At 34.4% G+C, this 13,408-nt stretch overlaps 1 protein-coding gene across 1 annotated transcript in view; it reads left to right on the forward strand.

Annotated features, from left to right (window-relative positions):
* GPC5 (glypican 5) overlaps positions 1–9,902 on the forward strand; it is a 1,373,090-nt gene extending 1,363,188 nt beyond the window's left edge. Inside the window, exon 8 of the mRNA XM_047756327.1 lies at positions 9,575–9,902. Within this exon, the coding sequence (XP_047612283.1) occupies positions 9,575–9,732 (158 nt within the window). The 3' untranslated portion in view covers positions 9,733–9,902. The remainder of the gene's footprint in view (positions 1–9,574) is intronic.
* Positions 9,903–13,408: the final 3,506 nt, after the last annotated feature.

Raw genomic sequence — 13,408 nt, forward strand, 5'->3', positions numbered from 1 at the left:
CACCAAAGGCAATGATAACAACATTGGGAGGCCAGAAAGCAAATGGATGAGTGGTGCCAAACATGGGGAGGGGGAGGAAAGCCAACTCCCAAAGGAAGCCAACACTGAAGAAAGCAGAGAACCAACCAATTTGTTCAATGTAATCCTCTAAAAATACAGGTAAAGGCTTCATCTATCACCTCCAGTAAGAGGGGCTGACAGAAGAGGGTCTATAAAAGAAGGACTAGTCAATAGCTGAAGCACTCCACGACCTTCCTCTTCACACCCATAGGTGTCTGTCTTTCCATATGTCAGTGTAATACAGGAAGTATAATCTGGAGAGGGTCTCTGGACTGGGGAATGCCAGGCACAGTTGAAGGCAGGAGTATTATTCTCAAAGAAAGGTAATTGACAGTTAAAGATATATATGTACACACACACACACACACATATATAGGAATAAGTGTATATAGATAAGATAGCTAGACATATACACATATTCCTATCTAGCTATCTATGTACCTATCTACTTACCTATAATGAACGTCAAGACCTATACCCACCCCCAAGCCTGCAACTCCCACTTATCTCCAAGAATTCCTACAGGCAGGAAATTACTTTCAGTCAGGATAGTGGAAGGTCTCTGCTGAGAATACCTAGCTTAATAAGAAACCAAGATAGTTAAATGGGACCTGATAGACATAACTTCTAGGCTTCAATATTTCTGTGTCTTCTCCCCTTTGTGATGTAGTAGGACTACATGTCACTACCCTTTAAATTAATGGTGGTCATGTGATTAGCTTTGGCCAATAAATTAGTGAGCAGAAACATCATGTACCCCTTCCAAATGAACTTTTGATATTGCCAATTTGTTTCTCTGTCTCCCTACGTTCTGGGGATCAGGAAAGGATGTTTACTTTGGAGGTAAGTTACTAAGTGACAATGTAGAGAGTTACCCAGACTGGCAGTAGACATCCCTACCAATATTATGGAGGTATTTGTTTTTTCAGCCTGACCTACCCTATTCTACTGATGTATGTAGCTTCCCCAACAGACATGTAAATAGAACCATATTTGTCTACTGATTACTGAGCCCCATTTAAACACTCAAGAGTTCTAACCAAATGCTTACTTCCTACTCTTAAATAGCAGCACACAATCACAAATCAGGGATTACCACTTATTTAAGTGGGTAACATCAAAAAAATCATATCCACAAGCAGAAAAAAAGTAATTTGTATTAAAGAAGAGTGTAGAAAGAAGAGAATGTTGAAAAATACTGTAATTAGCATCTTAATAAGATTTAAGAAGTCCTAAACAAAAACAAAAGGGATATTTAGAGGGCAAAAAAATCAAGTTTAGTAAACCTAAAATCTTTTTTTTTTTTTTTTGGTCCGGCTTTTTTAGGGCTGCACCCACAGCATATGGAAGTTCCCAGGCTAGGGGTCTAATTGGAGCTACAGCTGCTGGCCTACACCAAAGCCACAGCAACACAGGATCTAAGCCACATCTGCAAACTACACCACAGCTCACAGCAATGCCAGATCCTTAACCCACTGAGCAAGGCCAGGAACTGAACCCACAACCTCATGGTTCCTAGTCGGATTTGTTTCCACTGCGCCACAATAGGAACTCTGTAAACCTAAAGTCTTAATGCATGAATGAAAGCCTCACAAAAAGACAATGTTTAGGGAATCTCCTAGAAACCAGAGTAAAATGATGGAAACTGGAAGAGGAAATCAGAAGCAACTCCCAGAAATCCAGTACTCAAATAAAAGGACATCCAGACACAACAGAGAAAATGGTAGACAGAAAATCATCAGTAAAGTATCTATGAACATTTCCCCAGAGAGACATGAGTTTCCAGATAGAAAGAGTCACTGGGTTTCTGGATAGACCCTATCATCCCATCACAGTGGATCTAACAGACCTATACCAAGGGACATCATTGATGGAATTACAAAATAAGTGAAAGAGATACAATATAAATTTAAATCTTCTCATCTGTGAACTTGTTTTACGTATTTAGATAAGGTTTGCTGTAGGAATTATGCTTCTCTAGTTTTGACTTTCAATTTTATTGCGTATGGTCAAAGAATTCCTATTCTTTGTGTTAAAATTCCTTGTTAGTTGTTGACATTTGCTTTGTACTCTGCTGTGTGATCCCTTTTGTAAATGTCTTAGGTGTGCTTCAAAAAAATGTTTACACTGTATCTACTCGTCATTAACTTTATGATGCTATCTATTTATCTAGCTAGATTTATTTGTTTATTATACCAAGCTTATGAAAGTTTGTATTAGGAGCTGGTGTGATAAATAACACTCCTTCTTTTGAGGTCTGAACTAATTAAAATATAAGCATACATATCAGACAGATTAAAAATATTGGCTATTGTTAAAGCCTAGACTAGAGAATGTCCTTACATATGATACCTATTATTTCATCCAAAAATTACTGTCAAGTCAGAAGCATAGCTAGAAAATTACAGGTCCTCCCTGCAAAAAGAATTGACTTCAACTTATACCATGGTGAAGAGCAGGGAAGAATGCATCCTTACTGTGGGGCAAGAAAATCCGAAAGAGGATGAGAGATCTGAAAGCTCAGCATTTTGGTTCTTCTGCCCAATTCACTAATCAGAGCAATCTGTTCTCTGTCCCTGTGAAGGAATAGGGTGTAATGCAAAGCCAGGATTGTCACTTAGAACCGCAGCTAGAAGGCAATGGAGTTCTCCTTTTCTTGCCCTGAAAATTTTGATGACCAAACCATCCATATCTTCACTGATTTTTATCTGCTTGAGCTATCAGTTAATGTGATAGTGGGTTTATAATGCCCTGCTGAATGTGTATGTGTCTATTTTGTTTTGTTGTTTTATCCAATCATTTTCCTTTATTAATACTGATTTATTTCGAGAATATGCTAAGGTAACTTAGACTCAGAATTGTTACATCCATGTGAATTATTATGTAAAGACCTTCTTTATCCTTTTTAATGCTCAAAACCCATTTTATCTTTTATTAACATAATGACATCACATTTCCTTTGGTTATTATTTGCTTGAAGTATATTTTTCCAGGCATTTTACTCTCACTCTTTATGTATCATTGTTATACTGCTAAATTTCTTTTGAAATCCAAACTCAGTGTCTCTTTTCTAATTTGATTCAGTTCAATTTCATTTTGAAATAGCGAGATTATTTGCATGTTGTTCTAATGTTTGATTTTGTGCTTTGTATTTGCCAGGAATTTTTGTTTATGTGTTTATTCTCTTCTTAGTTGCATTAGATTTTATTAATCCCCTTTGCCTTAATAGATTAGGAACACATATACTCCATATTAATTTTTTACGTTTTTAGGCTTTAATTTTTAACATTCACTAAAATACATAGTTGTCTTGAAAAAAGCCGAGGTTAATATTTCTCACTGACGTTTTGTTAAAATACCTTTATTTTATATCTTTATTTCTTCCACTTAGTTCAACTCTGTATAAAATTCTATGTTCTTTTATAATTAGAATATTTTTTTATTTTAGCCTCTATTATTTCTCTTGAAAATTACTCTAATATTTTGTTCTGTTAAAAGCAACCTGTCCTCTCCCTGAGTACTTTAAAATTTTTCTATTTTTGGAACCACTGAATATTACTACTATGCGTCTAGGTATAGATGTCATTTTATTATCATCTTAAATAGCATTAACCCTGTATTATTACTAACTTAGGATATAAAAACATTTTGTGACTTTATTAACCAGCAGTATTTTATTAGTCTTACCGTCTTTAAAAATAATTTCAGAATCACTAATTTTAACCATTCTAATATCTGTAAATTATTACAACTAAGGTTTTGTAGGACTAATATATTTAATAGACATAATTTTAATATTTCATTTTTATTACCAATTGCACAACAATGGCATTTTAAAGTTTCCATTTAAAAATTATTTCTAGAAGAAACTTCACAGTAATAGTTCAAAATACCCACAACAGTAATATAAAATTGCTTAAAACAATTTGGCATTGTTTATATGAGATACATGTTTCCTTTCTAAAATCTTCAAAAAATCAGTAAAACGCACAGAGGAAAAAGACCTGGTTGATCATTATGGAATAAAAGGTAGCATCAGGAACTGACAAAATCTCTAACAGTATTTTTTCTGCTACAAACTCTATCCTGGAAAGCAAAATCTATTTATCATTAATTACTGGAGAATAACCAATAATTCATTTGATGTAGTACCAACTAATGACAACAATCCCCAACCTCACTCAGAGCTGAAATATCAAAATAAATCATACTACTTTAAACTTTGGTTTAGAGTCAGAATATCCCATCTGTTTTAATCCATTATTTAACTTATAAACAATTAGAATTCATTATTCTTACATAATTTTCAAAAAGATAGACTACTCATTGCTATAAAGAATCCACCAAAGGGACTCTAAATAAATCTCAGACCCTTGTCCCACAGAGAATGCAAGAGGTTACCATAAGACAGTCAGACTCTCTGAAAGTCAAATAGAAAATCACAGAGATTACCTTCAGTTAGGGTGGTTCATTTTTACCACGGACCTTGTCTTTTCAACCACAGAGGCACAATTCTTTTGTTCTTGGATTACATGGAAGTCCCAAGGAAACTTGGAAAATAACACAGTGTTTTCCGTGATATATCCTAGACTCAAGTGACTCAATATCCTGGGTGAACCTATCAGTCATATTTCCTAGGAGATAAGAATGGACTAATCACTCCCTAATGTCCTTGCGGCATACATATGGCTGCTCTTGGTATAAATGACCATGATTAGTTCAGTAACTAGTGACCAAGGGTAGTTTTTATTTAACATAACAAGATCCATAGAAACTTTATTTAGCAAATACTTGTTAATTGTTCTCATAATGAATCCTTTCCATTACATCCACTATTTTTCTTCTTAGATGTAAAATTCTAAGTTCACTTCTAATTCTAATCTTTTATCCTATATTCCGTGCCACCACAATATGATTTTATGCCTTTATATTAGAAGAGACTGAATTTGAGGAAATAGACACTTTTTTTTTCAAAATAAGACTTACAATTGGTGAATAGGTACATGAAAAGATACTCAACAGTACTAATCAACAGGAAAATTCAAAGCAAAACCACACCTGTTAGAATGGCTGTTACCACAAAGACATGATAAATGTTGGCAAGGATGTGGAGAAAAGGAAACCCTTGCCCACTATTGTTGAGACTATAAATTGATGCAGTCACTATGGAAATCAGTATGGAGTTTCTCTAAAAAAATAGAACTTACATATGATCTAGCAATCCCTCCTCTTGGTATATACCCAAAAGAATTGAAAACAGCATCTTGAAAAGATATCTACACCCCCATGTTCACTGTAGCATTAATCACAATAGCCAAGATACGGAAACAGTCTAGCAGTTTTCAATGGATGGGTGGATGAAGACATGGTTTATATAAAAACAATGGAATACTATACAGACATGAGAAAAAAGACAATTTTGCCATTCGCTACAACTTAGATAAAATTTGAGGGCATTATGCTAAGTGAAATAAGTCAGAGAAAGACAAATATTGTATTATATCACATACGTGTAACCTAAAGAAGCCAAACTCATAGAAACAGTAGATTGATGGTTACCAAGGACTGGAATGTGAGGAAATGAGGAGATGTTGTTCAAAGGGTATAAAATTCCATTTGTAAGTTAGTTCTGGGTATCTAAAGTAGAATATGGTGACTACAGCTAGTGATACTGAATTATACATACATTCAAAAGTTGCTAAGTGGGTATATCTTATTTAAATCTTCTCAGCACCAAAAAAGAAATGGTAATTACGTGGCCTGATGAGGACATTAGCTAACATTATGGTGGTAATCATTTGTAATATGTTAAGTACATCAAATCAATATATTGTATGCTTTAAATTTACACAATGTTCTATGTCAATTTTATATCAATAAAACTGGAGTGGGGGAGATAAAATTAAATTGGAGAAATGCATTTTTTACAGTTTTGTAATTCTCTGTCCTCATTTAAATTCAGCAATTTATATATTCACCTATTACCAAATTTTTTGAATACAGAAGAATGGATTCCCTACTTTCAAAGAAAAGCAGCCAGAGACATCAGAGTTCAAAGATCTTTAAAGATCATAAAAGTACGTGTATAAAATTATATTAAAACACATTTTTCTGTACCAATAAATATCTACTTTGGGGATCTTTTAAAATACGCTAATACACTTAATTTTCTTAACCCAGTCCCCTACTGAATAGTGAACACTTAATGGCTTATGATTTTTCACTAAAAATGCACAGATTAACATTTTGTGGGTAAATATGTGCATATTTTTAAAATTATTCCCATGGAATTTCTTCATTAAAGGAGAATTTTAGGGTCTAGGTAAATATTCACCTTAAACACTTTTGCTATATTTTGGCAAACCTCCTTAATAAAGGGTTATATCCTTGCCAAACTGGCTGTCATCTCCTATCTTGCCTTTGTCAACTGGATGGTAGATAATTGAGACCTCCTCCTGCATAAGAGTCTATTATTTCACAGTATCAACCACCAGGCATGTGCCTGAATTGTAATATTACATTTATTTTTATAATAGTATGGCTATCCCACCAGACTGCAAGCCATCAAGAGCACAAATAGAAATTTATCTTTGGCTGTTGCTATTATGCATAGAAAAGGTTGTTTAAAATTATTCTGTTTTTCTTTATTCTGTTAATTCACTAAATCTCTAAACTGATTTTTCCTTTATGGGTCTTTGGCTGAACTTCGGCATGATTTACAAGCTTAATTAATTTCCCTTAAGAAAACAATCATTGCATCAAATAATTGTGAGTTTGGCCTTCTTGGCATGTGAAGGTTTCTTAACAGATGTCCAGGCCAGGTTGTGATGTGATCTGAAACTACAGCCCTGACTGCCAGGCTCCTCAAAGGATCTTTAATTCTTTTCATCTAATTCTTATCTCAAGGGACCATCATCCTTAGAACCATCACATTTATTAGTAGCATCTCTACCTCTGATGTTTAAAATGGCATCTGACTGAAGATGGGATATCACTTCTGACATCGCCTGACTTGCAGGCCTAGGATTTAACATCTTGCTGTTTTCATATTTATACTAATCATGCATGGTACTCCCTGAACCCAGACCATTGCTTAGTTCATGAATGAATAAGGAAAATACCAGCTCAGGAGGGCATGAGAAAAAGTTATTCATGAATCCAATCCCAGTACCTCTTAACAGTGCTTTAAAAAGGAAAAGTAAATCCCTTAAAGCTCAAATTTATGTAGTTATCTTGGAAAAAAAATTTTAATTGCCTAGAGTCCTCATAGCTCCTTGTTACACTCTAGCATAACAAGGGGTATAAAACCATGACTAAAATATTCACACTCCACTCCAGTCCCTATAAAAAAAAAGGAATCACTGGTTTATTCATCTTGCCTAATGACACAGAAGGGCAAAACAAGTACCCAAACAATGAATAATGATGCAAGAGCTCAGACTGTAAAATCAATATGTCAGATCAGTAGAGCTGAGCTTTGTTTTAATGTTCTCATCCCTGAGCGCAGTAGAACTTACCTTCTGAATTATATATATGTATTGACCTAATTACATAAATATTGACTTCTCCTTATATGAATGAAGCCTTTTTTTTCAGTCTCACTGTAATTACGGTGTCAATATTTGTGGCTGTAGTAACATTGAACTTAAGCTTGTTAATTATGACTGATAGTGGCCTGCCATGAGATAACCCAGACAGTCGCTCAGTCTCAGCACACTGGTGGCACTAGATCGTCAGTGATAAATCAATAATTCCCTAGGCATGTCACACTAAGGTAAACTTCTTTAAGAAAATAATCATTTTGTCCCCAATACTTTGGGAGCTGAAGTCTTCCTTAGTTTGTTAGGTTTACACAAAAGTAATAACCCAGAGTTTCTGTTGTCGTACTGTGGTTAACAAATCTGACTGGGAACCATGAGGTTGTGGGTTCGATCCCTGGCCTCGTTCAGTGGGTTAAGGATCCAGCGTTGCCATTAATTGTGGTGTAGGTTGCAGACAAGGCTTGGAACCCGCGTTTGCTGTGGCTCTGGTGTAGGCTGGCAGCTACAGCTCCCATTAGACCTCTAGCCTGGGAATCTCCATATGCTGTGGGTGTGGCCCTAGAAAAGACAAAAAAAAAAGTAATAACCAGCCTGTAACCAAATTTTGGTCCAACATTTTTTTTATTACTCAATGAATTTTATTACATATATAGTTGTACAACAATCATCGCAACCAAATTTTATAGCATTTCCATCCCAAATTCCCAGTGCGTCCACAACCTGTTTCATTTGGAAACCATAAGTTTTTCAAAGTCTGTGAGTCAGTATCTGTTCTGCAAAGTTCCTTGTGTCCTTTTTTTAGATTCCACATATAAGTGATAGCATTTGATGTTGGTATTTCACTGTCTGACTAACTTCACTTAGCATGACAATTTCTAGGTCCATTCATATTGCTGTAAATGCTGTTAATTCTTTCCTTTTAATGGCTGAGTAATATTCCATTGTATATATGTACCACATCTTCTTGATCCACTCCTCTGTCAATGGACATTTAGGTTGTTTCCATGTCTTGGCTATTGCATATAGTGTTGCAATGAACATTGAAGTACATATGTCTTTTCGAGTCATGGTTTTCTCTGGATAGATGCCCAGGAGCGGGATTACTAGATCAACATTTTTTTTAAATCAAACACTTTATCCCTAACTTCAATCTCTAGTCCATCCTACTAACAAATTCTTTGATCTATTGACAGATGTCTACACACTTATTCTCACAGCTCTGCATAGGTTTGAAGGATATCATTTGGTATTTGTTATCATTCTTTGATAAATTTCAATAAGGATCCTATGCATAATTTAACCTAGTACAAAATATGGTCTATATAATTTCTACTTTTTTTTAATGGCCACACCCACAGCATAGGGAAGTTCCCAGGCCAGGGATTGAACCTGAGCTACAGCTGCAACCTGAGCCACAGCTGTGGCAACATGGAATCCTTTAAACCACTGCGCTAGGCCAGGGATGGAACCTGTGCGCAACCCAAGTCTCTGCAGTTGGATTCTTAACCCACTGCACCACAGAGGGAACTCCTAAATTCCCCTTCTTAAAAATGTCCTATTTAATGATTTCTCCTTACATGGTTTTATTTTCATGAGAAAAGATTTCACAGTTACTGTAGTTGTGACATCTCTAGGACAAGCAATAATACTATACCTGAGGACATTTTAATTAAATTTCTTTACTTCAATGACAGTAGAGAAATATTCCAAATGCTTTTACATTCTGGAAAGTGTTCTTTACTTTGTTGTCACAAATTTTTTGAGCATTCCCACTCAAGGTCCTGCACTTTCCAACTGAAAAATGGCAGACTACTTGTATCAATATTAATCTTTTAGAGTTGGCTGAAACACACAGAGAATGCTACACAAAACAAATAAAACAGTGTGTCCCCGAACTGGGTTAAGAGCTGTGCTAGATGTATCATGGTGAGGGGGTTATCCATTATCCCATGTTTTCTCATTTGCCTCTACAGGGATACCCGATGAGATGAACCTCAATGATGTAAAGCAGATCCATCCAACAGACGGTGGTAGCACTTTAGACACAACGGGAGCAGGATGTACAGCAGCAACGGAAACTATGGCATTGACTCTGATGGGTGTAGTGATGTTACTTCCGAGGCTTTGGTAACGGAATTCTTCTGCCCTGATATATGTCTTATTGGAATCTTAATTTCTCCCCACTCTTCCTCTGTGTGGAATTAAAAAATCTTTTCAAATGTAGCAATTATATTTATGAAAAGGTGTGACACCCTAACTTCTTAGAAGCCAAGTTGGAATGTTCACAAAGTATCAAAAAAAGAAAAAAAAATCAGTGTTTAAATGATACTGTTTGAAAACAGACATTCTAAAATTCTAACATATTAAACCTGCAAATGTGAAGAGCATGAATGTGATTTTGAAGAAGGATTCGGTATATCGGTAATTGTATTGTCCTCGATTCCAACCTGTTCCTTTCGAAAAGAAAAATGTTTTAAATTGAAGGGATATTTGCAGGACAATGACAACAGTACATAGTGTTTCTTAAAATATTGGAATTATAATTCCATTAAATGACTAAACAAAAACAGTAAGTAGTATGCATGCATTTTCAAGAGATTCTTCCATTTTTTCAAGACTTAGAAATTACCTGAAAGTCAACAAATTATAGAGTAGATTGCTGAGGAGTATTTCACATAATTTCATTGAAGAAGCTTGATAATTTTTATCCATTGTAACTTAGCACTGACAAACTTTAAAGCTGAATATTTTGATAGCATCTGATTTGTACCCCATCATATGCAAAATGCATCTTTGGTATTGTGGCTCTGTTCCCTCCTCTCTCTCTGCCTAATGGATTTAGCTATGTTGCAAAGCACATGCTTGCTCTAGGAATACCTTTAATAAACTGTCCATTATTTGGTGGAAAACTTTAAAGAATATTGATCATTTTCTCCTGGAAAAATAATATATCCATTCATTTTCAAAATATAATTTGCTGTTTTTTTAACTTGATATTGAACAATTGACCGTCTATACAATTCTAAGGTTTCTATGAGTATCAAAAGACATGTACTAATACAGAAAATGTGACATGCAATGTTTTAGCTCCTTTCCTATTTTAACATTGGCAGAGCTGCTAATCCACAATTTCTGATTTCCCAGTTGTGATAAGATGCCTCACAGACACTGATGAGGATGTGTCTATTGCTGCATTAAAGCAGGAAGATATAAGTCAGCTTTTATTAAGAAGTATTACATCCAGTCACTAGCCAGAAAATATAATTAATACAAAGTGACAGAATAGAAAAGAGAAGTGCTAAACATACAAAATAAAAGTTCAAAAGGATTTGAAATGACCTCTGAAAAAGAACTGAAGGGGACTCAATCAACAGAAAATATTTGTCAGATGAAATCAATCTGTCCAAATGAGGAAACTATACATGATTAAACCCTGTCCTCTCCTGGGTTCTGAGTTATCCAAATGATCTGATGACAGTCAATTTAAACCACAATATTTTTTAACTGGCAAATCAGATTTTCTTGTCTGTTCAAACATGCCTCAAGTGTTAGTCTACCTGCCAGTTCTGGATGTCATCTTCCTAGGCTTCCACTTTAACATGTATTCCGTGATCTGCTTGGCTTACTGCTCATTTGTACCACCGTGCTCCAAAAATTATAAACTTAAACATATATTTTTACAATGTTAATTCAGCTCTTTAAATAACTCTGAAATGAGTAATATGAAGTCAACTATTTGTAGCACTACAGCCCAAGTCACAGTTGGCTTGCCATGGCAAACTTGTGACCCAAACTTTGAGGATTCACTAAGAAAAACAAGCAGAAGAACATGGTTCATCAGTCTAAGATGTGCCTGGATAAAATCAGTTGATAGAAGATACTTTTAGATATGGCAGGTGGTTAAAAGCAGAGTAGTAATAAAATCATTCAATAATACCAATGAATGTGTTTTATCAGCTAAATCTTACATACTCAAATGGGTATTACTTGCCTCCACATAGGCACTCTGGAGACTCTGTGTGTATATATATTATCATAACAATGCAGCTAGAGCTCAAAACACTTGGAGGTTTTCAGAATTTCTGCAAGAGCCTGAGGCATACTTTTTTAATATTTTCAATGAGGTTATTTATTTGTTAATACTCTACTCTGTAGCATTTTACATTTCTATAGCTTTTTATATTTTAAGAAGCTCTTTCAAATGAGATAAAGCATCTCATTTGACCTTCCTCAACCTCTCAAGGATGGGCTAAATTTTTAGTCAAATAAAAACAATAACACTGAGGGTTTTTTTTTTTTTTAAATATGACTTAGGATTTGCTTCTGAAGAATTTTCCATCAGTAAAGTCCAAAATGTTTTAAGCAATGGTGAAATTATTAGAATATGTGTTTCCTTTCCAAGATGACTTAAGGGATAAGCATTCAGGTATATTATATATATATTATATGTATATATTAAAATATCACTCATATTGTTATAGACACATACACATCTTATACTGAGATCACTTAAAGGAATTTTCTTGAATTTGAGTTAATTTTATATAAAGTAATCATTAAACAGTCCAGTTTTTTGAATGTTTTGGGGAAGGATCATTTTATAATTTGAGCTGACCCTCCTTTTGCATACACACCACAGTAAGAGCTTTTATGCACACTCCCCTTTAATCTCCCCAAGAATAATATCTCTTCATTTTATCAGTGAGGAAACTGAGGCTAGAAATATGAGGTAATTGTTTGGGATCATACAACTGGTCAGAATAGAATCCAACAGGTGAGTATAACGTCTCAAAATAAACTATGCTTTCCTGGTTCAGAGATAATAGTTCAAGAACAATAGTAAAGAATCATGAGGTTAGCATAAAAATCATTCAGAGGTAATTTATGTCTCCAAATAAGGATTTAAAAAACAATTAACTGTATAATTCTAATTGCATAATTATCATATTGCATATTAGTATAAAAGCATAATGGAAAAGAAAAATGTAAACATGAACCTTTTTTTCAATACCAGTCATTACTTTCCCACATGTATAAATTCCATTCAAATACATCAATTCCTAAAATAAACTAGCTACCAAAAATGAAAACACACGCACACATTTTTAAACTCACAGAATCATGAAATTCCTTTTCGATTTCTGTGCAACTGAAGTGTTTAAACCTTTCTTTGGCCTAAGACACAGGATGGCATAAAAAATAAGGGAGAGAGGGAGGGAAGCGGGGAGGGATGAAGGAAAGGAAGGGGAAAAGGATGTGGCAGAATGTAATTTTTAAAAATCTTGGATTTGTCTTTTATCCTCTATTTTTCAGGAACATCTTATTAATGAAATAATGTCAGGAATGTTCTTTTTTTCATGAAGGGACAGAAGTTAATAAGCTATTTTCTCCTAAACACTCAGATTTGCTGAAGTACTCAATAATGATGCCTTGAAAAGGACTCAATTAGTTTATTGCTAATTGTTTTCAATCACTTAAAATATTGTTTCTATCATCAGAACCCCTCAGGTGCAATTAAAATTGTTTTTTTTTTTTTGAGTGAGTTAATTCAACCTAGACTTGTTATTCTATGAGACATTCACTGAGCAGTCTGTGATAAAGGTGTTTCTTTAGATTGCAAATTTTGGTATCCTATACAACTTACAAGGGTTGTACTAACATTCCAAAATAATTCTTAATGTTGTCAGGTACGATATTGGGCATATCAAGTTTTTTTTAATTGTAGATTGCTCTATATGAATCATTTCTGATTAAAATATGGATAAAACATTTTTCAGGTTTAATATCTGCTTTCTTTTCCTTTGTTA

This window comes from Phacochoerus africanus, chromosome 13, assembly GCF_016906955.1.
Source record: "Phacochoerus africanus isolate WHEZ1 chromosome 13, ROS_Pafr_v1, whole genome shotgun sequence".
Lineage (NCBI taxonomy): Eukaryota > Metazoa > Chordata > Mammalia > Artiodactyla > Suidae > Phacochoerus > Phacochoerus africanus.